The 26,782-nt window shown below is 41.8% G+C and overlaps 1 protein-coding gene across 2 annotated transcripts; it reads left to right on the top strand.

Moving 5' to 3' along the window:
* Positions 1-13: 13 nt before the first annotated feature.
* ASB15 (ankyrin repeat and SOCS box containing 15) lies at positions 14-26,333 on the top strand. Of its 2 annotated transcripts, XM_060244816.1 has the most exons (11): positions 14-119; positions 6,547-6,634; positions 12,136-12,280; positions 13,579-13,631; positions 13,718-13,849; positions 14,731-14,889; positions 18,786-19,031; positions 20,951-21,122; positions 22,016-22,586; positions 24,361-24,514; positions 25,755-26,333. In XM_060244816.1, the coding sequence occupies exons 3-11, from the start codon at positions 12,159-12,161 to the stop codon at positions 25,928-25,930; spliced, it is 1,785 nt and encodes a 594-aa protein (XP_060100799.1). In that variant the 5' UTR covers positions 14-119; positions 6,547-6,634; positions 12,136-12,158; the 3' UTR covers positions 25,931-26,333. The 2 variants fall into 2 exon arrangements, with proteins under 2 accessions (XP_060100799.1, XP_060100800.1); XM_060244817.1 differs by lacking the exons at positions 14-119; positions 6,547-6,634; positions 13,579-13,631 and having other exon boundaries at positions 12,170-12,280.
* Positions 26,334-26,782: the final 449 nt, after the last annotated feature.

Raw genomic sequence — 26,782 nt, 5'->3', positions numbered from 1 at the left:
ATGCGCCCGAGCCACATGACTTCGCTCCGAAGTACGACAGAGGGTAGCGTCGCTCTGTTCCCTTGGGTAGGGCGCCCAGTGTAGGAGATGCGGCGCGTCGATCGTGCGGGAAATACCTGGCAGCTGTTTGCGTGTCATTTAACTAGGGCTTCCCCCTTGATGCAGCTTTTTAAACGTAGATTTATTTCGTTGCGCTTTCCCATTTGGAGGATACGAATAGGGTTCGTTCGTGCTTGAAACATCAGACGCGCATGCGCCCGATGGTTGCAACAACAGATGTTTCGAGTCGCTAGGTTGGTCCAAAGCGAAATCCGTCCCTGCCTTTATTAGCCGGAGTTCAAATAGCACAACTTTCTTTATTCGTTACGGTTGGCTTTTGACGTTCATGTCTTGAAACAGCAGTGGTGTTTGCCCACATGCATCTTGGTAATTAGTTTAGTATTTCAGCTGCAGACAGGGTCTGTGGCGTTTCATCAGCAAAGCGCGAGAAGTTGGTGGCAAACGAGTTGTTACAAGATGTCTTACCAACTTGTGTCTCGACCATGACACATCAACCCAGCTCCATCTTGCAAGGTGGGGGGGGGGGGACAGCTTTGGACTGCGGGTCTGTGGGAAGTCTCCTTCAACGTGCTTCCCTACCCGCCCCCCCCATCCCAATATTCGGATAACCATCACGGGCTTGTAGGGTTGCCAAGTCCAATTCAAGAAATATCTGGGGACTTTGGGGGTGGAGCCAGGAGACATTAGGGGTGGAGCCAAGGTCAAGGCTGTGACAAGCATAATTGAACTCCAAAGGGAGTTCTGGCCATCACATTTAAAGGGACGGCACACCTTTTCAATTCCTTCCTTCCATAGGAAATAATGAAGGATAGGGGCACCTTCTTTTGGGGCTCATAGAATTGGACCCCCTGATCCAATCTTTTTGAAATTTGGTGGGTATTTTGGGGAGAGGCACTAGATGCTATACTGAAAATTTGGTGCCTCTACCCCAAAAAACAGCCCACCCCCCCAGAGCCCCAGATACCCACGGATCAATTCTCCATGATTTTCTATGGGAATAAATCTCCATAGGGAATAACAAAGAGTTCCCAGCAGACGTTTCCCTCCCCTCCCCCCGCTTTCTGACAACCCTGAAGCAGGGGAAGGGTCTCCAAACCGGGGGATCCCCTGCCCCCACCTGGGGATTGGCAACCCTACAGACTTGCCTTAACCCAAAGGTTCAGCAGGCTGGGGGTGTTACAAAGTAACCTCGGTCTGTGCCCTGGGCATTACAACGTGAAGACAAAACTAGGAGGGGTTTGTTTTGGCAGGGGGAGTGTTTCAGTCAGGGTGGGGTTTTTTTTAGCAGAAACGCACAGGAACACAGTTCCTGCTAGCTTGCTGTAAGGGTGTGGCCTAATGTGCAAATGAGTTCCTGCTAGGGGTGTTCTACCAAAAAAAGTGCCCTGATTTCAGTTAAGTTGCCTCATTTGCCTGTTGCAGCATAAATAATTATTGTAGTGAAGCAGGGCTGAAATAAAAAGATATTAAATAAGATAAAATGAAATCCCTCAATTAGGCACAAGGGCAAGAAAACAAAAGGTCAAAGAGATTTTAAAAGTGCTTGCTAGATGCCTCTGTGAAATAATCCTTTTAGATTGTGAAAGTAAGGAAAGAGGAAGTTAATCCTTCACCCACCAGCTCTGCTGCAGCTGCCTAAAAGAGGAACAAGAAACTGTCTGGAATAAGCACTAAAATAAGCATTGAGCAAATGTATTGGGAGCAAGTCAAAGGTGCAAATGTGTTTTTGATGCTTCGGCGATGCTGATGTTGTTAGATCTGTCGGCTGTGTTTGACACCCACCATCTCGCCGACGCAGGGATTCAGGGGTTGGCTTTACAATGGCTCTCCTCTTTCCTGCAAGGTCGGGGACAAAGGGTGGCAATTGGGGGACAGTCATCCCAAAGACACCTGCTTAACTGCAGTGCACCTCAGGGGGCGGTGCTCTCCCTGATGTTGTTTAACATCTACATATGCCCCCTTGCCCAGATTGCCCGGAGGTATGGACCGGGCTGTCATCAGTATGCGGATGACACCCAGCTCTATCTACTGATGGATGGCCGGTCTGATTATAGCCAAAAAAATTTGGACCTGGTACTGCAAGCCATGGCAGGATGGCTCATATTGAGTCGACTGAAGCTGAATCCGATGAAGACAGAGGTCCTTTGCATGAGTCGCAGCAGTCCTGGCGGGGAAATCCCCCTACCGGCTTTTGATGGTGCGCCATTTACAAAGGCGCCCAGGGTCAGAAGCTTGGGGGTGCTACTGGAGCCTTCTTTGACAGTGGAGGCCCAGATAGCAGCCACTGCCAAAACCACTTTCTATCATCTCAGGCAGATAAGACAGTTGGTTCCCTTCCTCAAGTGTGGCAACCTGGCAACTGCAGTCCTTTCCCCGCTATCTAGCTGACCTCTCAAATGCCCCTTTAAGAACGGCATTTACCCAAGCCCATTTCCAAACTATGCCATCCTTGTACCTTCAGGGTAGATTTCAAAAAATACCCATGGACCAGCTTCTTTGTTCCAATCAGATAGAAGGTATTGTTCATTGTATTCTGTCCTGTCCATTTTATGGGCCCATCCAAAATAACCTGCTGAATCAATTTCTCACAAAGTTTAAATCAGAAGAGGAATGTATTAAATTTTTATTGGCTAATGCCATTCCAGATGTCTACTTTCATCTTTTTAGCAATAAAAATAAGGAAGAAGATAACTTAAGCCACCCATACAAAAAAATTGGCCAAGTTATAGCCTCATTCTGTCACATTGTTCTATTATATATGGTTTAAATCTTGTTCATAGTACTGTATTTTGTTATGTTTTAATTTTTATGGCTGGAAGTAAACTGTATACTTTGGGGGGGGCAGGGTTTGCTGGGTTGTTATGGCCTATGGCTACAACAATAAAATACTTTGACCTATATGGCCAAGGACCTGCGTACCTTAGGGACCGTCTCTCCCCACATGTTCCCCAGAGGGTACTTAGAACTGGAATGCAAAATTTACTATCAATCCCCAGGCCGAGGGAGGCAAGATTGAAATCAACCAGAGAAAGAGCCTTCTCAATCGCTGCCTCCCATTGGTGGAACCAACTGCCTGAGGAGGTTAGAACCTTGCAGGACCTTGCCCAGTTCTGCAAGGCCTGCGAGACGATACTATTCCAACGAGCTTTTAACTCAACCTGCCAAGATTATAAGATCTAATAGGATGTCTAAGAACATAGAATGCCATCTGTAACTAAATGGAAATTAGCACCCAATTGTTTAAATTGTTTTAACTGTTTTAACTTAATGTTTATTTAAATTGTTTTACTGTGCTTTACTGTGTACTGTGAGCCGCCCTCAGCCTGCTTTGGTGGGGAGGGCGGGATATAAATAGAATAAACTAAACTTTAAAAGAGCCCTGCTTAATGCCAAGTTGTGAAGGAGGCCCCTCTAATGTAATGACCACTAAGAACCTTTTTAAACTAAAAAAAAATTAATAAAAATCCGCTTGCCTTAGAAATGGGAAACACGCAAGTCACCTAATCAGAGGCAACATCGTTTAAAAGATTGTTGGTTGGTCTGTCGACTAAGTAATGGCGCCATTGTACCCCCTCTTGCAAATCTTGAAAAAGCTGACACATTTGGGGGTATACCGCAAGTCAAATTCTAGTGCACTGCATAATGATGGAGCTACAGCAACAGCATATAAGACTTAAAAAAAAAAAAAAGATGGAGGGGGGGGGGAATTCCAATACACCTGCTCAGTTATTTCATGGAGGAAGTTATGATAGTTCAACTCCCCTCAAATATGATCATGCCCTATCAATTCAGTGGCATGAGCTTTGTTTACACCAGTGATCTGCAAACTTTTATAATTAGAGCCAAACTGTCAAAATTAATAACATAAGGTCAACAAAGAACCAGTGTTGGGAAACCTAATTTGAATAACCAAACCTATACGATTTAACATTACTGATTATTAACATGGTGATTGATAACCCATAAGCTTTCTACAGCTCAAACAATGGTTGTTGTGAGTACTTTATTAGGAAGTGGGACACAAAAGGTCTCACAATAACTAATAAAAACACACCCGGGGCCCTTCTGCTGTTGTTTTAGTACACTGATACAGATCTTTGCTAAGTTTGCCATTGTTAATAGTAATTATATCTATTTCTGTTTTTGTACATCATTTCTATGACTCTCTTTAGTCCCATAAAAACCTTTGTGTCTATTCTCTTTCCATACTGGTTTTGCTAGCATCTCACCTGCATAGGATTGTGACAGCCTTCAAGTGAGCCTAGTGTTCAACCACAACTACAATTAACCACCATATTACAGTGACCAGTTCCCCTGAGGGTTACCCAACCATAGCAACCTGGAGGGGAGGCAGGGACAGGTGGGGGGCAATGTCACATGTGCCAATATGTCACTTCTGGTGAAATCCCAGTACAGTTTATCATATGATTTTACCATAGAGTTTTTGGCAATTCCTAGAGCTAACACACACTGCTGCTAGGGTTGGCAGTCCCCAATTGGGAGCAGGGAATCCCCTGGTTTGGAGGCCCTTCCCCACTTCAGGGTTATCAGAAAGTGCAGGGGGAGTGTTGGAATGTCCACTGGGAACTCCATTATACCCTATGAAGACAGATTCCATTAAGGTATAATGGAGAATCAATCTGTGGGTATCTGGGGCTTGGGGCCCCCCTGTTTTTTGAGGTAGAGGCACCAATTTTTCAGCACAGCATCTGGTGCCTGTTCTAAAAAAAAAACCCTCCAAATTTTAAAAAAGATTGGACCAGGGGGTCCAATTCTGAGAGCCCCCCAAAAGGTGCCCCCATCCTCCATTATTTCCAGTGACAGAAAGACATTTCAAAGGAGCACAGTCCCTTTGAGAGACAGCCAGTTTGATGTAGTGGTTAAGTGCACGGAATCTTATCTGGGAGAACCAGGTTTGATTCCCCACTACTCCTCCACATGCAGCTGCTGGAGTGACCTTGGGTCAACCATAACTCTCAACTCCACCTACCTCACAGGGTGTCCATTGTGGGGAAGGGAAAGGGAAAGGAGGTTGTTATTCTGAGACTCCAAGTGAAAGGTGGGGTATAAATCCAATCTCCTTCTTCTTAAATGTGAAGGCCAGAAGTTCCTTCAGAGTTCAATCATGCTTGTCAAAACCTTGTTCCTGGCTCCATTCCTCCTGGCAACTCTAGCTGCTGCTGTTTTTCAAAATCTTTCTCTTCCTGCTGCTCCAAGGAAGGAGCTGGGGAATTCCCCACCCTGACAGGATTGGCAAGCTAATTCCCCTGGGTGAAATGGCATAGGGTTGCCAGGTCAATGTTGGAAAATACCTGAAGACTTTAGGGGTGTATCCAGGAGAGGTGGGGTTTGGGGAGGGGAGGGTCTCAGCATGTGACAATGGCACAGAGTCCAAAGCAGCCATTTGCTCCAGGGGAGCTGATCTCTCCCATCTGGAGATCAGTTGTAAAAGTGGGAGATCTCCAGGACCTACCTGGAGGCTGGCAACCCTAAAATGGCAGCGTCAGAGACTCAGTGGGCAGATTGTATGGCATTATATCGCTGCTGAGCTCACTCTCCAGACTTTCCCCTCCGCAGGTACTGCCTCCAAATTTCCAGGAATTTTCCAAGCCAGAATTGGTAACTCTAATGGGGCTGGTGACATTACAGGATGTAATCCATTCAAGAATACCAACCAGGCTTGCTAGGCACAGCCTGGCACCCAGCAGGAGATGTGGGGGAGGGGCCATCAGTGACAGCGAGATGTCACTTCCAGTGAAAACCCAGAAGTGACATCACAATTTTCTAGGGATCGGTAACCTCCATCCTCAAATTTAGTCTTCCCCAGGCTCCACCCCCAAATTTTCAGGTATTTCCTGACCTTGAATTGGCGACCCTATGGACTATTCCTAATACAAAGGATGGTTTTTCTTTCTAAAGAGCAGCATTTCAATCCAGAGCTACAGGCTGCAGGCCCCTGGTCAATATGCAAACTGCATTTGGAATTTATTTTACTTATTTATTTATTTATTTGATTTGTATCCCGCCCTACCCCACCGAAGCGGGCTCAGGGCGGCTCACAACATAAAAGTTCTAACAGCAAAATTCAAATTTTAAAATACAATAGCAATTTACATAATTAAAACATTAAAATCAATACATCAATCCAACCGTGTGCTGTCTATAGACTTCCTTCAGTATTTTTGGTGCCGGTCAGTTATTTGACTATCTAGGTGCAATCCTGTATCTAGTACAGCTAATGAGAATTCTATTGTAGATCTATTTTGAACTTGGAAGTACAATGACCAATAATTAATTTCTTAAAGAGGGTTGACTGAGCCAAGCAGGGTCCAAATAATCTTATTATACCAGTCAGACCTCTGTTTACTTTGATGAGGAGTTCAGAGTAATCATGTGCCATACTTTCCTGTAGGCTCGAGTCTGCTTGTGTTACAGTTGTATAAGGTCAGACCTTAATTTAACTACCAACGGCGTACTTAATTTTAGAAATGCCATATGATCCAGTGGCTCACAGGCCTATGCTCTCATGTTTGAAATTCACGATCCAATGAAATAATGGCAAGATTCTGAAAAGGTAAGACTTTCCCTTTATGTGCAGATTGCCAATTACTAACCAGGAATATTAGATTAAGAATTACTCTAAATATAGATTACTGTTACCATGGTGATGTTATTATGAATAATCTTAGCTGAAATGTTTATGGACCATTTTGGTTATAAAAAACTAGCTTACTTATAAAGCAACAAATAAGATTAAGCCATTTCATTTCTTCAGTATTATAAACCTATTGAATTATCTTGAAATTAGTAATATTAATACAGTTCTAGGGGGTGATGGCAGAAATCCTATCCGTTCCTACCTGGAAATAATCTCAATGAATAATTATGCACAGGATTGTACTGTACGTGTCCTTTTCTATTACTATTCAAAATATTTGCAACAAATCTGTACTCATGAAAATTTTTGTTTTAATCTTGTGTATTATCTTTTCATAAAGGCAACAATCTAGTTAGGTTTAACCCTTTCAAATTGTCTTGTTTATAACAGGAGAAAATCATGTGTTTGTCCACTAATATTGAAATCTGTGGACTATAAAGTACTAAATTGTGCAAAATAGCACTAAGCAACAATCCTCAAATATAATTAGCATCCTGTCCAATGCTCTGATAGTTCGCTATGTCAGTAGGGCATAGAATTGGAAGCAGGGGGGTGCCATATCCTTTTCCTCTGGTGCAGCAGGATCCCGCTTCTTGCATAGAGCACTGGTGGGGAATAAGGGGCTTGTGCTCTGTCCTAAAAACCTGTATCTCTTCACCATCTTGATCATCTGTAGATAACTGCAATAGTGGAAGATTTCCAGGCCTCACCTGGAAGTTGGCAACCAGTGAGCCACCAAGTGAGTTCTTTTCAGCAGCCTGTGGGACGAGTACATCAGGTTTTTGTAGGTCTAGGGACAGAACCTGTTGCAAAAAAGCTATTCACCTTAAACGTATACAGCTGGAAACAAAAAAATGGCTGGAAGCGAGAAATAATTCTGAACTTGTGCCTGGCAAAAACAAAACACATTTTTTTTCCTGTCTGAAAATATACAGGCCTGTCCAGAAGCTACAGTAAAAGTGTTTACCCCATATGTAGGGCAAGTGGAAGAACTGGACAAATACCATTTTCTTGAACACAGTATATATGCTGTGGGCAACAATACTGAACAGAATCTCACACTTTTTATAGAATAGGGTTCCCAACTCTGGATTGGGAAATTCCTGGAGATTTGGGGGCAGGGCTGGGGAAGGGTAGAGTTTGGAGGGGGAAGAAAGCTTGGCATTTTCTCTAGGAGAACTGATCTCTGCAATATGGAGATCAGTTATGATTCCTAGAGATCTTTAAGACCTCTCTTGGAGATTGGCAACTCTAATGAGGAACCCTTTCCATCTTCACCTGTCTGCCAACAAACTCTCATATGTTTGCGTGGAAGCATTGTACTTTACAGAATATTTAGGTACACAGTACACTGAAAATATAAGAAGAGCTAGCCTATGATTGATCATATAAACTTCCAAGGTCTTTGCCAGACCTATTGGGCTTCACTGTTGCTCTGTATATATTACAAAACCCCTTAGAATGGTTGTGTACTGGGGAAGAGGAGGATACCCGTAATATCTCTTAGGCAAGCTTGTCCATGATTACTCATTGGTAATCGAGAAGGATAAGCTTCTGACATATCCAAGCACTGCTTGGAGCACAGTTTGAAGAACACTTCTCTCCAGTCTTGCTTCCTGGAATCTGCCAAGCTATTGCTTCTACACAAGTTGGATGATTAAGAAAAGGCAATAGCTCCGTGTTTAGAATACTTCTTATGCAATACCAAGTATTCTAAAACAATATAATGTCCAATAAAGATACTTTCTCCGATTAATGCAGAAAAATCATTCTTTGCTCATATCTGAGATTTCAAAAAAAATTCTAGAAATTCATTAATACAGGAATTCATAAAAGTTCATAGAAATTCCGGAATTGCACAATGTATGCAGGGGATATTGAAAACTTTCAATTCTCACAAACAGCTTACACGCACAACCAGTCTGAAGAGCTCCTGTTTCGCATTACTGCTTTATCCAAGCTAATTTTCCTATGTATGAAAAAAAAATTACATTAAAATATCAGTACATGATACTTCTTTCATTTATTATAATACATCTGTGAACAAGCACCAAACACTCACCTACTATTACGCTTCACTCATCACACTACAAATAATTTTTATTCTATTTCCCCAGCTTTTGCTGTTATCTTACCCATTCTCCTATGTAGGTGTGTGATATACTCCTTCACAGGTCTAATCATTTAAAGATTACAGCAATCCGTTAACAGGAGCTCTTCAGACTGGTTGTGCGTGTAAGCTGTTTGTGAGAATTGAAAGTTTTCAATATCTCCTGCATACATTGTGCAATTCTGGAATTTCTATGAACTTTTATGAATTCCTGTATTAATGAATTTCTACAAATCCTTTGAAATCTTGGATATGAGTAAAGAATGATTTTTCTACATTAATCGGAGAAAGTATCTTTATTGGACATTATATTGTTTTAGAATACTTGGTATTGCATAAGAGGCATTCCAAACACAGAGCTATTGCCTTTTCTTAATCATCTACCCGTGTGGCTTTTTTGTTGCACATTCTACACAAGTTAGGGCAGCTGTTCTGAGGCAAGGCTTTGCTTTCTGCTTCAGCAGATGCAATTAGTTGTTACTTATATGGAAATAAATTCCGGGAAGGTCTGTGGAAATTATGTTCAAGTGAATGTGTTTAGCACTAGGAATATGGAGATCGAGAAATATGCAAGGTTTTGATGGAAGTTGAACATTATCTGGCTTTAGCAGTCTTTCCATGAGGTAAGAGAACTTAAGAATAGTTTCAAACAACATGGTAAGTTGCTTTGAGTTCTCATTAGAGAGAAAGGTGGGCTATATATGAAGCAAGTAAATAGAAAAATATAGGGCAACCACACTATTGACTTCTTTCACTACTGTTCTTCTCATTTCCTGCATTGTGTAGGCCGTACCTAGAGTTCAGTAAGGGTGCCAGGTCTCCCTGGGCTTTTTTTGTAGCAGGAACTCCTTTGCGTATTAGGTCACACAGCCCTGATGTAGGCAATCATCCTGGAGTTTACAGTAGGCCTCGTACTAAGAGCCCTGTAAGTTTTGAGAGGATTGGCTACATCAGGGGTGTGTGACCTAATATGCAAAGAAGTTCCTGCTACCAAAAAAAAAAGCCCTAAGGAAACTTCTGCTGCTGTTCAGCGGAGCAGCCAGAGCAAAACGAGTGTGAAAAGTGGTGTCAAGTGATGCAACTTCACTTCCAGTTACATACCCACCCAGAAGTGATGGTGACGCAGTATTATTACATGTTATGCTACCATGCCCTGCTCCCCAAAAGCTCCCAAGAGTTGCTACCAGATGGCTGGCAACCCCAGTTCCAGGTGGGTTCTTGCATTTAGCAAGAACATTGGTGGAGAGGGTTGGACTGATCTCATACCACTCACATTACACTATCATCTCAGCAGAAATTAAGAGATAGAGACTGTAAGCAGCCATGTTAAAAATGCTTTGCACTAGTGATTCCTAGTGTGGCACTTGTGGGTACTATGGCACTTGCTGATTGGTTTCTTGGCTGCCATTTGCTTTGACAAAACCTGGAAGACATCACGTTTTTGTCTGCAGGAAGCACCCATTCAGAAATGGCTGCCTTCATCAGCATTTGTGATCAGCCCCAGCACTTCATGGCAGCCATTTTGTGTTAGTGCCCATTCTCAATATTCCCAAAGTGCTGTCAGGTTCAACAGGACTGAGGCGCTTGCTTTAAATGCTTAGGGGTTTTTTTACCGTGACAACACCCACGTAACAATGGAATGTTTTATTAAAGATTTCAGGTTTTCACGGCTGGTAACATCATTAGGGTTTGTAGAATCTTTCGGGCTCAAACAATGGGCACATCCACAAACCTATTACCCTTTCACCACACCCCCTCCAGCTTAGAAATAGCAGCTCTCCAGAAGCCCTGGCCTCACTCAATGAACAGCAGCCAAGAAGGTCAGAGTGCCTGCTCCGGCTGCAACGCCACTGAGGATGTTCTCCGCAGCCGAGAACGAAACGTCTGGAGGAAAAACTTTCTCCAGTAGAACACGGCACTTGAGCCCAAAAGATTCTACAAACCCTAAAGAATGTTTTATTATTTCTACCTAAGATACAAATATCACATTTGGCTGGAGAGTCAAAAGCAACCTTTGCCAAAACTATCGGCTTTTTGTCATTAGTGTTGTTTTGCGTGGGCTCTTAGTGCTTCGCTTTGCGTGAGCTTTGATGCTGGTGTTGAACGAAACTGTTATATACTACTCTTAGTTAAGCCTGTGTTATGACTTGAAAGGTATGCAGGGCACAGGTTCCAGTATTTTTTGGGCCACTTCAGTAAATAACAAACTGGTGTGTGAAATCTTTTTTTAACCAGTTATGTTAAAATTTCCCTCTCCTTCAAAAAGGTGGCAGAATAAAGAAGCTGGCACCCATGTATTATGAATGACACAAGGCTTTATGCTGCAATGCCAAAAATAAAGAGATTTATGAGTGTTCAGGAGCTATATTTATTTATAGAAGTTATTGTGGCCAGAAACGGGGTCAAAGCGGAGCCTTGAGTCCGTTTCCCTATAAAGGAAAGGGATGCAGTGGTGTTCAGAAAAAGTTGCTAACGTGTGAAGTTCACATAATTCAGAAATGAGACTCATATTTCAATTGTAGCAGATAATTCTGCCTAAACCTGGAGTCTGAGTGAACGTGAGCAGCTACCACTCAGTTTCAGTTGCCCAAAGACATTTACACTGGTAGTGAAGGGGGACCCCTGAATAATTAATGAATACCCCTATAATAATGAATAAAAGCATGCTTGTGCCTTCAGAAAGAGAATGTCTGATGCAATGTTTGAAGCAACTGCCCGTTAGAGGCCAGATAGTCTCAGTGGGTGCAGATTCAAGGTTGTAAAGTAGATAACAAAGAGGCCTCAGAGAGGCTTCTTGCAAGAGCTGATAACGCATGGAGACAGAAGGTAGGAGAGCAAGGGGGTGGGGAATGTTAAGTTAGATAAGTCTGGGGGCCTGCCTGCTTGTTTTGGGGTGTGAATAAAAACGGTCTGAATGAAAATAACTTTAACTTAGTCATATTGGGCCAATGGCTGGCTAAGTTCTGCCTTGATATCAAAGTAAAATTTGTTTCAACACAGCAGTGTGTGGACCTCGTTATTTCTCTGCTTCAGTAGCCTAAGAATATGTTCCTTCAAGTAATGGTCAGAGGGGAAATACAATTTATGTGTGAGCGACAAAAGTGAGACCCCAGGAAACAGTTCAGCTTAGGGCATATTCATCCTTCAATACAACTCTGTTTTTTGTCTCTGCTTTCTTACCTAAAGTGACGATAACCTCCTTCTTGCAAATTAATAACTCTTATTTCTAGACTGCCCCCACCACATTAGAACAGCAATTTGGCACAAATATGACCTTTAATCCATTTTTTTTGTACCTTGAGAACAGCTTATCAACCCATACAAAGAGAAATGGAAGAAAATGAAGAGCCTGATGATGATCAACTGACCAGTTATGCTGTTCAGTTTAGCATTCAAGAATCCCTGGAGAGTGAAAGGAGTCAGCAGTCTTCTTCCCCCAGTAATGAAACAAGGTACGGTGAGGGAGGGACGGTGGCTCAGTGGTAGAGCATCTGCTTGGGAAGCAGAAGGTCCCAGGTTCAATCCCTGGCATCTCCAAAAAAAGGGTCCAGGCAAGTAGGTGTGAAAAACCTCAGCTTGAGACCCTGGAGAGCTGCTGCCAGTCTGAGAAGACAATACTGACTTTGATGGACCAAGGGTCTGATTCAGTATAAGGCAGCTTCATATGTTCAAGGTACTTGTGGCAGTCTTTGAAGCCGATTTTCAATGTTCTGTGCTACAGACGTTTTTGCTGACTACTATCCTTGAGTAACTCACCCCCCAAATCATTGTTATGTATTTAATTATTCAGAAAGGTAGATGAGAGACTCCTGTGCAGCTGTTCTTTATTTCATGGTATAGCCTCCTTCCCTCCCATGAATTGGGATGGACACAAGCAAATTTGAAAGGATGTACAAAAACCTGGAAAAGAAGCATACATTTTTCCTTCACAAATCAACCCTCTTCTGCTTCAGCCTTGATCTCCAAAATCATCCTCGTCAGACAGGTCTTAGACTTAGAGCTTTTGAGGGGGGACGGTTATGGAGGCATAGCAGCTTTCCAAGAGCGAGAGTTTTATAATTGTTTGGCAAGTTCCCTACAAAAAAATGGGTTTCTTTACAATGAGTACCTGTCTGTTAACCACTTTAATTGGAATATATCTTGTATGTCATCTTTGTTTGGTCTTGGGCCTCATCATGCTTATGGAGATAACCTTAGGACAAAGAAGAATAGGAGACAGTACACCCAGGTACAAGGAGGTGTGCAGTATAGTCTTAAACAGCGTTGCACCCTTTAAAATTAACTGAAGTCAATAAGCTTAGAATAGTGTAACTCTGCTTAGGCTTGCACTGATAGTAAATCACCCTTGGGCTATGTTGTTGCACAGTAGCAGACTCCCTCTGCTTGTCTGAGGATTGCTCATAAGTTTACCTCTATCACTGATGATGTTCTTAAGGTTTAGGTTGTTAGAATAATTGTTATGAGACAATAGAAGAAGAGTTGGTTTTTATACCTCGCTTTTCTCTACCCCGAGGAGTTTCAAAGTGGCTAACAGTCACCATCCCTTCCCCTCCCCACAACAGGCATCTTGAGAAGTAGATGGGCCTGAGAGAGTTCTGAGAGAAATGTGACAGGCAGGCCCGAGGTCACCCAGCAGGCATCAAACCCGAGTCCATCGCTCTTAGCCACTATGCCAACCTGGCTCTTAATGTTTGGTCCTGAAGTTTGCGTTTTTATTTACACCTGACCTTTCCTGTTGTCCTTTCAATAGGTTTGTAAAAGTCAGCGAGCAGAACAGACAGCTTGTAACTGCCATAAGAGAAGGTAAAAGTACCAAAAGAAAACAGTTGCTGCTCTTGGGTGCGAGTTAGCCATCCATTTCGTTACAGCCTGACTTTTTTAAAATTTAGGTCAAGTATTTGCCCTTCAAAATTTTGTGAAATACAAATACGCCTTGGATGAGGCTGATGAGAGAGGTTGGTTTCCTTTGCATGAAGCTGCTGCCCAACCAGTCCTGCAAATACTTGAAGTCGTACTGGATGGTAAGTCAGTGCGCAGGATAACAAAACAAAATATGATGGAATCAATGCTGCCATTGCTTTCTTAGAGGCATTAAGTTGTTTTATTGATCTGAATTCTTAACTGTATGTACATAGTTGGCTTCATAATGTTAAGTGCATTGTGGTAAATTTTGCTAAGGAAGTGTAGAAGATAATACCAGGATATGATTCAATTTATGGCAAGCCTCTGAAGCGAGAAGCATGGTCTGAATCTTGTGTAGTGCCTGGAGCCAGGAGGTCAAATCAGAAGCTGATAATAGGCTGAAAGGTGATATCCGAAGGCAAGGGGAGGCAAGCCTATGGTTAGAAGCTGTGGAACAGCAGGCAGGCAAAGGCCAATAACTGGAGGTACAAGGTGGGGCTCAAGTGCAGAGGAAACAAACACAAGATCTTCTCTACCCAAACCTATTAGAAATTAACAGAAGAGGGACAACAAATAGCAAACTTTAATATAGCAGGGAAGGGCTGCAGCTCAGTGGCAAAGCATCTGCTTGGCATACAGAAGGCCCCAGGTTCAGTCCCTGGCACATCCAGCTAAAAACATGACGTAACAGATTAGACCTGTACCTGAGAACCTGGATAGCTACTGACCTTAATGGACTGATTCCGTGTAAGGCAGATGGAAGTGAGTTCATTTGTGTGTATATCAAGGAGTCAAAATAAGTATTAATTTGAAACTGACAGCTATATCTATGGAATCCGAAACATATCTTGGTAGAATCATGGAGGCAAACATAGCGCCTGATGTGGAGATTCTCACACAGAGCCCTGGGCTCTACACATCAGTTTCCTTTGAACATAATTGATATTCTCATGTTTAATAACGCTGATGTATCATATTTTTTACTTTCTTAAAAATCTAGCTTCTTATAAAGCAATGTGGGAATATAAAACGTGTGATGGAGAAACCCCCTTGACTTTGGCAGCCAAATCTGGTCTTGTCGAAAATGTCAGAACACTACTGGAGAAGGGTGTCTGGCCCAACACCACTAACAGGAAAGGAGAAACACCTCTTCTTATCGGTAATTTCTTCCTTATGTGGCTTTTCGTGTTTTCATGTGTTACCAGTTCTTACCACGTTGCTTCTGGAGACTGCAATTTAGTTCACCCATCTTGTTAATTACATGCCAGTTGACTAACAATTCCATCCTTCTAAAAGTTTTGTCTTCAGTGGACTTAGAAGGGCATACTATGATTTCTCTTGAATGTTACATTTGTGCCATTATAGAAGCCAATGAACAATTTCATAGAATTGCTTAATTAATACAGAGGGTTCTGATTGGCATTCATAGTTTGTGTGCTTTGTTGCATATCCCACTATTTGATTTTTAATAAATGCTGAATTTGATTATACATTAGATACTTTTTCTTATAATGTATGTTTTATAATAATGTGAAACAATTACTACTATTAGCCTTGAAGAGAGATTACAATATAAACAGCATTGCATTTCTTCTTTAAATTGGTTTTGTGTTTCACTTTCTTGACTCAAAAGAACTTTGTCAATTTGACCACTGGTGCCAAGAAAATCTTCAATATCCATTCTCAAAATGTCAGAATCCTATTCTGATACCAGTAACTAAGTGTAGAACAAAGAGTCCAGTGGCACCTTAAAAACCAACAGTTTTATTCAGGGTATGAGCTTTTGTGTGTCAAGCACACTTTGTCAGGCAATGTACATTGGGGCCAAAAATCCTAACTATAAATACAAGTTGATGGGATGTGAACTGGAGGAGGCTGACCAAGAGAGAGAGCTTGGGGTCGTGGTAGATAACTTGCTGAAAATGTCGAGACTGTGTGCGATTGCAATAATAAAAAAAAAGGCACCTGGTCCCACTGATGGACCTCCTGATGGCACCTGGGTTTTTTGGCCACTGTGTGACACAGAGTGTTGGACTGGAATGGCCTTTGGCCTGATCCAACAAGGCTTCTCTTATGTTCTTAATGAAATGGAATGCAATTAACAGTACTACATATAGGGAGTGGGCAGTGAATTAGCATGCAAAATAGTGAAAATATTTTTAACACATTAAAATAATTATGTATTTATTTAAATTTATATTCCACCCTCCCTGTAAGCAGGCAGGACGGATCACAAGACAGTATAACAAATTTGGTTTCTGATTATCATCTGCCTGGCTTCAACTGGGGGGTGGGGTGTAGCAAAGGCAATCAACATGTCAGAATTGAAGATTGATGGTGAGAGTCTATGTCATTGAGTTTCTTAATTGTAAAGAGCAATACATTTAGAGTCTGTTGTCATGCTCCATTGGTCTCCCATCAAGCATGGGTTAAACTAACAATATCTTTCTCTTAGAGGAGTTTCTGTCCACCTAATTCCATTCTAATATAATATGTAGCACAGTATTACAAACATTATTCCAGTACACTAATACAAAGAAAGAAAGAAAGAAAGAAAGAAAGAAAGAAAGAAAGAAAGAAAGAAAGAAAGAAAGAAAGAAAGAAAGAAAGAAAGAAAGAAAGAAAGACATTAGAATACAGTGGATGCATAACACTGGTTTGTGAGAATATGTAATGAGATTAAAAAAAACAATGTAACGAGTTTAAAAAGCATATGTAATGAGATAAAAAAAACCCCAATATCCCTGTTGAGTCCTAGAGAGGAGTTTGTTCCAAGTGTTGTAATAATTTGTAATTCAGCAATTTCCCTTTCCATTCTGTTCTTGATGTTCCTTTGCAATAAAACAGCGAATCTGAGGTCACCCATTGAATGTTCAGGAATGACGTGATGTGTTCTTCAGATGTCTCAGTTTTGTGATTCCTGATGTCAGATTTGCGTTGATTTATTTGCATTGATTTATTTATTTACTTTGGATTTATATCCCACCCTCTCCACGAGTGGACTCAGGGCAGCTTACAGTATTAAACTCAGTAAACTTAAACAATATTAAAATCAGTTAAAACAACATCGTATTGCTACTCAAGGGAATTAAATAGGCGGGATCACAACCTTCTTCAGCAGGCAATTTAGTTCATATTGGTTTCATAGTTTGTCAAGACTCAGGGGGGTCTCACCAATTGCTGCCACCACTCTGGGTTAAAGGGTCTCCCTTGAGAAGGCCCAGAGTAACCTCCCAAGCCCTTCCAGGCCTCCCTTAGCTTAGGCCAACTAATGGGTGTGAGGGCCAGGCAGAGTTAACAACAGGGGATAAAAGGTTTATTAAGAGGACAATGCAATATAACAAACAAGGTGCATAAAACAGTAAAAGGGCTGAAGGGGAACATAACCAAATGCCATAACACGTCTGAACTTACTGTTCCAGTCTCAGTCAGACCTGGGCGTACTCGCCCTACCTCACAGGGTGAGGGTCTCTCCCTGGCAGCAGCTCTTCCTCAGCTCTGCCTCCTAGGAAAAGAACACCCACTTCCTGGGCTTGGCCTTTATAGTCTCTTCCCAGGCCCCACCCCTCTCCGGGCCTGTTTTCCTCCAAAACCCTCACTACCCAATCGGAAAGACAGAGGGGATTCCTGGGAGATGTAGGCTTTTCCCAGTAACTCTTAAGCAGGCTTCCCTGGGGCCTGCAGGCCTCACTAGGCCCAGGATCATGACATAGTTACTTTTATCTGACAGTGGTCCTTATGACGGTCTCCAGCTCCTCATAGCTAGTGTTGCTCAGCTTCTGTTAAAGTGGCAGTTCTCTTCTATTTAAATATCATAGTCCAATCAGAATAATTCTGTTTTGCAGGCCCTGTGGAATTGGGAAAGATCCCGCTGGGCCCTTACAGCCTCTGGGAGGGTGTTCCACATCATCGGCACTGCCACTGAGAAGGCCCTGGCCCTTGTGGAACTCAGTCTGGCCTCCCTTGGTATGGGGATAGACAGCAGATTTTGAGCTCCTGAACACAGTACTCTCTGGGGAACATATGGGGAAAGGCAGTCCCATAGATATGCCGGCCCTTGACCATATAGGGCTTTAAAGATCAGTACCAGCACCTTGAAATGGATTTGGAATGCAATAGGCAGCCAGTACAGCACTTTTAGCACCAGTTGAATATGCTCCAATCAAGGGAGCCCCATTAACAACTGTGTTGCAGCATTCTGCACTAGCTATAGCCTTTGAATCAGAGTCGAGGGTAGCCCCATGTAGAGGGGATTGCAGTAATCTATTCTCGAGGCGACCGTAGCATGGATCATCATTGGTAAGTCACCATGCTCCAGAAAAGGGGCCAACTGCCAACTACCCACCACAGGTGGAAAAAGGTGGATTTGGTAGTGGCTGCTACCTGGGTCTCCATAGTCAGAGAGGACTCCAGGCGCACTCCCAGGCTCTTGACCTTCAGGGCCAGCATCAACGGCACCCTCAAAAGCAAGCAAAGGGACCTCCCTTCCCAGATCACCGCAACTAAGATAGAGAACCTCCATCTTTGTCAGATTCATCCTTTGGCGTATGTATAGAACCAAAGGCATTGTTGGCACTCAGTGGAATATACAATGTTTGAAGATGAGCAAGTGAATGAGCCTGGGATGCTGTAGTTGATGTTGTTTGGTCCAGTGATTGTGATGTCTGGGTGTATGTGGCAGCAAAGTTGACATTTGGGTTCAAATAAGTTATGAACTGTACTATTCAAATAAATTAAAGAAAACATTCTTGGATCTAAATCACTTTCCTCTTTTAAACTATATTTCGATTACCAACACAAACCTGAACCTTTTCTGGAAATCTGACTTTTACAAAAAATCAGCTCAGTTTCTTAGAGGCAGACGTAAGCAGTTACACTTTTTTAAAAACCCAACGCATTAGGGACTTACAAGGATGTCACTTCTGTTTAGGATTGCACTGTAAATTTGTCTTTACCCAAATTAAAAAAAAAAGTGTGAGATGATACAGTGAATGCGTTTTCTCCTTTTTAAGTAACGTGTCTAAAATGGTTTCCCTCCTCCATTTCATTTTTCAGCAGTAAGGCAGGGCTCCTACAAAATGGCCTCTGCTCTGATTGAATTCAACTGCACCATCAATCAGCCATGTGTAAAACGCTGGTCTGCAATGCATGAAGCTGCAAAACAGGGTCACAATGATATTATTGCTCTTCTTTTGAAGAATGGTGGAAACGTGCACCTGAGAGATGGATATGGGGTTACTCCATTAGGTGTGGCTGCTGAATATGGACACTGTGATGTGCTGGAACATCTGATTCATAAAGGTGAGTTAACAGGATTTGCACTTCAGCATGTAGCAGATTCTGCCAAGTTTTTCTCTTAATCTCATACCCTGCTTCAGAGTTTGAAGGTGTTCTTGAGCCTGTTCCTTCCCAAATCTGTTAAGAGAAGATAAAACTGTCATCTTACCATGACATGTATGTTGGTTGCCTAATCGAGATGTATTTAATTTAATTTTTCCAATTGTCAACTCAATGAAGCCCTACAAATAGTTCTTACTCTGTGACAAAGAGTTGTGATGGCTGACTATGGGCTCCACAGCAGACGCAGCTAAAAGGAGGCCAGTTAGACCAGAGAGGGGACTCCATCCTTCTAGTCCGCCTAAGCAGCCTTGCCCTGAGCTTCCATTGCCACCTGTGATTCATGCTGGAGCCAGCACTTCAGAAGCCTGCCCAGAAGTTCCAGCACACCAGGATGCTGTGGCAATGAGGAAAGAGGAGAGGCACTTCCAGCTCCCTGCATCCTGTTCCCTGCATCATGCCACGTAATGCTTCTGGTTAAGTCTAGGACCCTTGCTTATGTGAACAAATCAACATGTTTATTTTCCTGCTTTGATATGTGCGATCAGAAGACTCAGATTCTTCAGGTTACCAGATTGTGCCTATCAGGGCTTTTTTGGCGAAAAAGCCCAGCAGGAACTCATTTGCATATTAGGCCACACCCCCTGACTCCAAGCCAGCCAGAAGTGTATTTCCTGTGCGTTCCTGCTTTAAAAAATGCCCTGGTGCCTATCGAAGCTGGAATGTATATGTGCTGCCCTGTTCACACAACATGATAATCACACACTTCCCCTTTATACAGTTGTTCATACCAGCTGTAAAGAATTATTGTAAGGATGTAATGATATAGCTTGTGTTTGATGCTGCACTGAGTTCTGAAGGGAGCAGCAGGGCAGGAGTTCAATTAATGAATAAACTTTCAGAACAGCAAAGGCAGAAGAGATTACCTACCAATACCAAGCAGGAAAAAAACCCCAAGTAATTAAAATGATGGAGCAACCAATTTTTTTTTCCAGCGCCATCTTTTATTGCAAGGATATGGGTGTCTGCACAGTTCCTCACTTTTATCATCGATGCATATGTATACATAGTCCCTGCCCATGACATTCTCACCAAACTAACTACCACAAGGATTTTTATTGTTAAACCATTCACTTGCAACTATTCATTATCCTTTCCTCTTTCTTTGGGACATCTTTTTAAAGGTAAGATTTAGAGTGTACCCCTCTGCTCCCACTTCCACCTTTTATTTCAGTTACCAAATTGGCATTCCAAATCAAAAGTGTAATTATGTTGTTTCTGATAAAACCTTAGCCAACTCTCTTCAAAGTCCCGTGATGTTTTAATGTGGTTCATAAGGGGGGGGGGAGGGATACTATAACTTAAATATTGATGAGGAAACAAGATAATCCAGTTATTTTTACATTCCCCTGAAGGAGTCTTGAAAATGAAACACAGAAAGATGATAGTTCCCTGATGAATAGCCAACTTTACGCTACACTTGCTGCAACTGCCTGGCATTCACCTACTTACAAGTGAGCTTTGTACAAACCAGAGAAAAACAGAGGTGAATATTTGTATCCCAGTGGCACAGAACAAAAGCTGTTGAGTTCTAGCCTGTCTAACGCTGGCAGAAGTGCTGTCATTCCATTCCAAGGAAAAAGGGCATGCTAAAACCAAAGAAAAATGTCAAATCTGCAGACAGACTAGGTGGACAAATCCTATAAAAAAAAATTAGCACTCAACAGAAATAAACAATTGTCGCTTCAAGTACAAGCTCTCAAATGTACATGTTATTTTTTAGGATATTTCTGCTATAAGAATTAAGCAAGGGTTGCCAGTTTTGTTTTAATGTAGCCATAGATTTCTTGTTCTTTTGGATTAAGTGAGCCTTCTTCCACTAGGTGGTGACGTTTCTGCTACAGCTGATGATGGCTGCACAATACTGTTCGAAGCAGCAGGTGGTGGGAATCCAGACTGTATAGCTTTGTTGTTGGAGTATGGAGGCAGTGGGAACATACCCAATAAGGCAGGGCATCTCCCTATACACAGAGCAGCCTATGAAGGGCATTATCTGTGAGTACATTTCTTTTACCTTTCCTGTATTTGTGTGACTAGCCCACTGTTTATTTAAGGATTAGGCTATAAATGTAATTACTTATATAGCACTGCCAACAAACATGGCTCATTACAGAGTAATTTTTTTTTACTCAAATCCTAAGATGTTGTACTGTTGGTTCAGCAGCAGTGCTTGCAGCGAGATGGCATTTCTGTTTGTGAAAGAGGGAAGGGCAATTTTTGTTGATTCTTGCCTTCTACTGCAAATTCCTGCTTTGCCCCCCCTCCCCACGCTGTTCTTGAGAGAGTTCACCAGCTTGCAGAAACACAAGTTTGGAAAGCAAAGAAGGCTACAGAGGGACAATTCGATGTGGAAGTTGCCTTCCTAAAGCATGATTCCACTTGCACAAGTTTTTATATAATTGGATTTCTCGCTCAGCCTATGACAGGATATCAGTGTGGGATATAGTACCTTTTATGCCATTTTATTTTCAAAGCCTTTAAAACCTGGTTTAGCTGAGGGACAGGACCTTTCACAAAGCCAGCTAGAGTTAGAAGCAGCGGAAAGTGCTTGTAGTCATTGAAAAATGCCTGATGTAAATGCTTTCTTTAATACAAAAAAAAAAAAACTACTCAGAGGGGGATGGGGGAGTCCTAGGGGCAGCGGCAACCTAAGTAGTTGGGATTTAATCCTTTCCCCATTAGAAATCAAGCCCCATCTAATCTGAAGTCTGGTGTGGTGTAGTAAGTGGGGAACAAGACAGGAACAAAATAGGTAGTTGTTTGATCTTTATTATCTGTTCCAATACTGAACCAAGCTACTGCAGCGAAAGCTGTAGTGATGCTAGACAACGTGTAGCCATATATTCTGACTTTCCAGCCATCTTTTAATTCATTTCTTTTTCTTCTAGGGCCTTGAAATACCTAATTCCTGTGACATCCGCAACTGCAATCCGGAAAAGCGGGCTAAGTCCCATTCACTCAGCAGCAGACGGCCAAAATCCACAATGCCTTGAACTCCTAATTGAAAATGGTTTTGACGTCAATGCTCTTCTGGCTAAAAACATTTCACAAAGTTATGATGATGAAAGGAAAACAGCTCTTTATTTTGCAGTTTCCAACAATGACATTCTGTCAACTGAAGTATTACTCCAAGTTGGAGCGGACCCAAACAAAGACCCACTGAACTGCCTTCTTGTGGCAGTGAGAGCTGGCAACCATGAAATCGTAAGGTTGCTGCTTTCTTATGGAGCCAATGTCAACTGCTATTTTAACCTCGTAAATGACACCCACTTCCCCAGTGCCATACAGTATGCTTTGAATGATGAAGTCATGCTAAGGCTACTTCTGAATCATGGGTATGATGTTGGAATGTGTTTTGACTGCATGCATGGGGACATCTTTGGAAATTCTTTTGTGTGGTCAACTCCAGAGGCAGAAATATTACCAGGATGGACATCGTGTGTGATTAAAGATAATCCGGTAAGCACATTGCCTATCTTTTTACTATTCTTCATCAACGTAGTCAAGTATATATCAGATGTAAGATTACATACATGTCACTATGATTGGATAGTATAATTCTAAAGAAAAACGATAACGAACAAGTGGTCCGTATAGGTATTTGTTCTTCCCTCTTTTCGGCCAGGATGCAAAGACCAAGTGCAGGACAAGGCTGAAAACATAGCTAAATGCTTTTGTACAAAGAAAAAAAAATTGATATAAAGTTCATGTTCTTGCCTCAGTTGACTGTGACATTGTGTAATTGCTCTAAGGATCTACAAGAGTCTTATGGCATAGTAGGCTAGCCGATTTAGTACCATTTTCTTTGAAGAATTAATGTCCTTGATTTAGTACATTCCCTTCAGAGTAACTGTTCTCTTGGGGCGTTTTCCCACAGAGCTTACCTCGGAGCGACGTCCCTCTTCACCGCGCAGCGTCTGCGCGGATTTCCCACCAACTGCTCCGCATAACCAGGAAGAGCCGCGGCTTTTGCGTCGCTAACGTAAACTGGTTTTTAGCGGTTTACATCTGTGATGCAAAAGGTCCAGCACTTCCTGGTTATGCGGAGCAGTTGGTGGGAAATCCGCACAGACGCTGCGCGGTGAAGAGGGACGCTGCTCCGAGGTAAGCTCTGTGGGAAAACGCCCTTGGTCTTATCATTCTTGAACACTAAGAATACTCCACCAACACAATAGATGCATTGTTCCAAGGCAGAACTGTTAATGAAGCAGCGGCAACAGTGTGTTCAGTGCTATATCAGCAAGAAGGCTGCCCCAGAAACAATGCTGAAGCACTGAAGAATTATTATGGAGCACTACTGGGAGTAAAATGAGAACAAACCTACTACACTGAATTTCTTTTTGCCACTTGGCTGCTAGGGACAAGGGAGTATTGGTGTTACCTCTGATCATGGTGGCCCTTATACAGATTTATCAACTGAGGAGGGGGCCAGATGGGTGCAGTTCTGCCCCATTTGCTAAGCATACCACTTTATTTACACCAGCCTGCTTGGCACTCCTGTAGCCTAATATGACCTATAGGATCCTCTTGTTATTCTGCCTAAAATTCAAACTAGAGTTTCTGCATTTCAAGCCAAGTGAACAAGGAGATCTTGTAAATTGTATTTGCCTGCAGCAATGATGAGCAGGCTGGTGCAGTTAAAGCAGTACGGTTTGTGGATTTGCTGATAGGACAAACACAAATATATACCGAATTATGGGTTGGATCCAAAAAACAGATTTTTCCCATCTCTCTCTGTCTCCTGCAGCCCCTCATCCATCCAGAAAAACCCCTATTCTTCTATTATAATTAGTTCAGTTTAATTTTATTGCTTAGGGCCAATGGCCAAGAAGTTAACACTAAAAAAATTGTGTGCGATAAAACGCAGTATAGCGAAACTGAGTTAAAATGCTATTAAAGTTGCATTTTAAAACTTGTTTCACAGGAGAAAGGAATAACTCATATGCTACCAACCTATACTGATGCTAGTTTGGCTCGAATTTTATTTGCTGCTGAGGCAAAAAGGGCAACCTTATATGAGACGTCTGATTCCACATCTGCGAGTATTATCTTTAGCTCAAAGTCTAGCAGCCTAATTTCTGAACAGAACAAAAAGTTAGATTGTTTTAAAGGATTCAAAGTAAAGTCATTGCTGTGCTTATTTTGAACATCTGGTGATATGCTTCTCAAAAACTTATTTGGAAGTCATTCTTTAGAGAGGATTTAAACCAACATTGGATGTCTTTCCTTTCAGTTCTGTGACTTTATAACTCTTCCTTGGATGAAACATTTAGTAGGACCGATCGTTCGCATTTTGATAGATTACATGGATTACGTTCCCTTGTGTCCAAAACTTAAATTTGTCCTGGAGACACAGAAAGAATGGAGAGAGATCCAGCAAATATTAGGTAAATGTAGATCATATTATATTAGGTTCATAATTTGTGTGATCTCAAGCAAGCTGGATTTATGCACAAACTAAGCAAGCAACTGTTTAGGGCCTCAGATTATGACCAGTTTCTAAATACAAACATTTTTGCTTTTCCTTCCTTCCTGCCTGCCTTCCTGCCTGTAGTGGGGCCTCATAAATTTGGCATAGGTTGTCTTAATCTGATGCTAGTCTCAGTGAATCTTATTCTATTGAATATGACCTTTAAAGCCTTTCACAACATGGGATCCACCTATTTGACGAATGGTCTCCTTTCATATGTCCCTGTGCGTGAACATCTGTCCCTATGCAGGCAGCCATCTGTTGGCTATTCCAACACTTAGGGTGGCCTGTCTGGCATCAAAAGAGCTCAGGTCTTTTCCATCATGGCTTCAGCTCTGTGGGCTCCCTGAACAGGCTAGAGGGGTCCCCTCCTTAGAGATCTTCAGGAGGTACTGCAAGGTCTGCCTGTTCGCCAGGACTTTTGAGGTGGGAAAGGAGGGGAGATTTGGAGTTTGCTTTTTTATTTTTGTCTTTAACAGAAAATGTTTTAACTGTTCTTGTAATGTGCCTTGAACCATAAGGAAAGGCAGGATATAAATGTTTTAACAAACAAACAAAGTATCTGCCAGTAACCTCATTTATTTCTGATAGAATATCTGTGCAGTAATCTTAAACAATGATCGTCAACACCACTGAAATACTGTTAGGATCAAGGGAACAACAAGGGATGCCCAGTATCACTCTAATCAGCAAATGAAAAGTAGAACCTAGGCAGAGAGATGTAATGGCCAAGTAGATCTCAAGATGTCAGATGGATGAGGTCTTGATCTACAGGTCAAGTTGCAAGCTGAAAACACTGTACCATAGGAACCAAAGCTCAGCAAGTGAAAGAGAATGGTTGTTTCAGTCTTCACCAAGTCTTTGTAATTTAAATAATACCAGAAATAAATGTCCAAGCTATTAAAACAGTTATACTAAGCTAAATGCCTTACAGCTGCACATGAAGGGATGTACTTGAAAGCAGATAGTCATGGCAAAGAGCATGTCTGATTTGGAGATTTTGTATTAGCTGGTGTATAGGTCATAGTGGTTACCTGTTTAACTAAGTTGTTGGCAGTGCTCTTGAGTCACATGGTGAGCTGAATTTCACCACAGCACTTACATAGTCATTAAATCAATAGGAGTGCATTTATATTTTTTCTTGATTTGTCTTTCAGAGAACCCCCGCCCACTAAAGCATCTGTGCCGCCTGAAGATACATAAATGTATAGGATTAGAGAGGCTACAGAAGCCACTATCAGTGAAGAAGCTTCCTCTTCCACCTGTCCTTAAAGGGTACATCCTGTACAAAGATTATGACCTTTATGGAAAGGGCCTCCATGATTTACCATGATTTCCAGACCAATTATTTTGTAGCTTATCCTTAACACAAATTACTTGGAAGTTAATCACCACTATTTCTGCCTGCAAATATCCATGACTAGGATCAAGGTACCAGAATTTTAAACTGGGGGGTTGGATCCAAGTCTACTTGTGGAAGGATTATTTTTACACATTTTTTTCTACAGATGATTTCAAGAGAGAAAAATGAAACAAAATACAACTTGTGACAATCCAACTTCCTGAAACTTTTGTTGGTACAACTTTTTTTTTTTAGTATTTTATGTATATTGGTAACAATTGAAATAAATAGTTCAAGATAGGTGCTGCCAATTAAATTCCATATAGTTTAACCTTAAAAGTATATCCTACAATATGTGCAAATGATATTTATTCATTAAAAGATTTGTATCCTGCTTTTGGTGACATGCTGCAAACTTTGAAGTAGTTGGAAGAGGCCACAGGTGTTATTGAGATATTTTTACCTCACTTTTCTCCCAAGCATGCACCCAAAGCAGCTTACAATTTTATTCTCTCTTCTTCCATTTTATCCTCACAACAACCACCCTGCAAGGTACATGAGACTAAGAGAGTGACTGACTCACCCAGTGAGCTTTCATGGGATTTAAGCATGGTCTTAGTCCAACACTCTAGAGGTGTCCTCTTTCTAGAGAACATGTCCTCTTTTTTGGTGTTTGTCCTCTTTTTAAAACAAAACTGATGAAAATGTCCTCTTGGGGTTGGAAAGTTAGGAATATGCCTAGTTAATAGCAATGGTTTTATGCAATAATTTTTTTAATGTACTGTACTGTAGTTAATAGCAATTATCACATCTTAAATAGTAGGGTATTTAAAAAAGATTGTT

The sequence above is a fragment of the Heteronotia binoei genome, chromosome 8 (genome assembly GCF_032191835.1).
Source record: "Heteronotia binoei isolate CCM8104 ecotype False Entrance Well chromosome 8, APGP_CSIRO_Hbin_v1, whole genome shotgun sequence".
NCBI lineage: Eukaryota > Metazoa > Chordata > Lepidosauria > Squamata > Gekkonidae > Heteronotia > Heteronotia binoei.
This window is presented reverse-complemented; position numbering and strand designations above follow the sequence as displayed.

Excerpts from the sequence above, each read along its gene's own strand:
- ASB15 (XM_060244816.1), top strand. The coding sequence starts at position 12,159 with ATGGAAGAAAATGAAGAGCCTGATGATGATCAACTGACCAGTTATGCT. Across the intron at positions 13,632-13,717 it reads TGTAACTGCCATAAGAGAAG|GTCAAGTATTTGCCCTTCAA; the intron begins GTAAAAGTACCA and ends TTTAAAATTTAG. Across the intron at positions 22,587-24,360 it reads GTGTGATTAAAGATAATCCG|TTCTGTGACTTTATAACTCT; the intron begins GTAAGCACATTG and ends CTTTCCTTTCAG.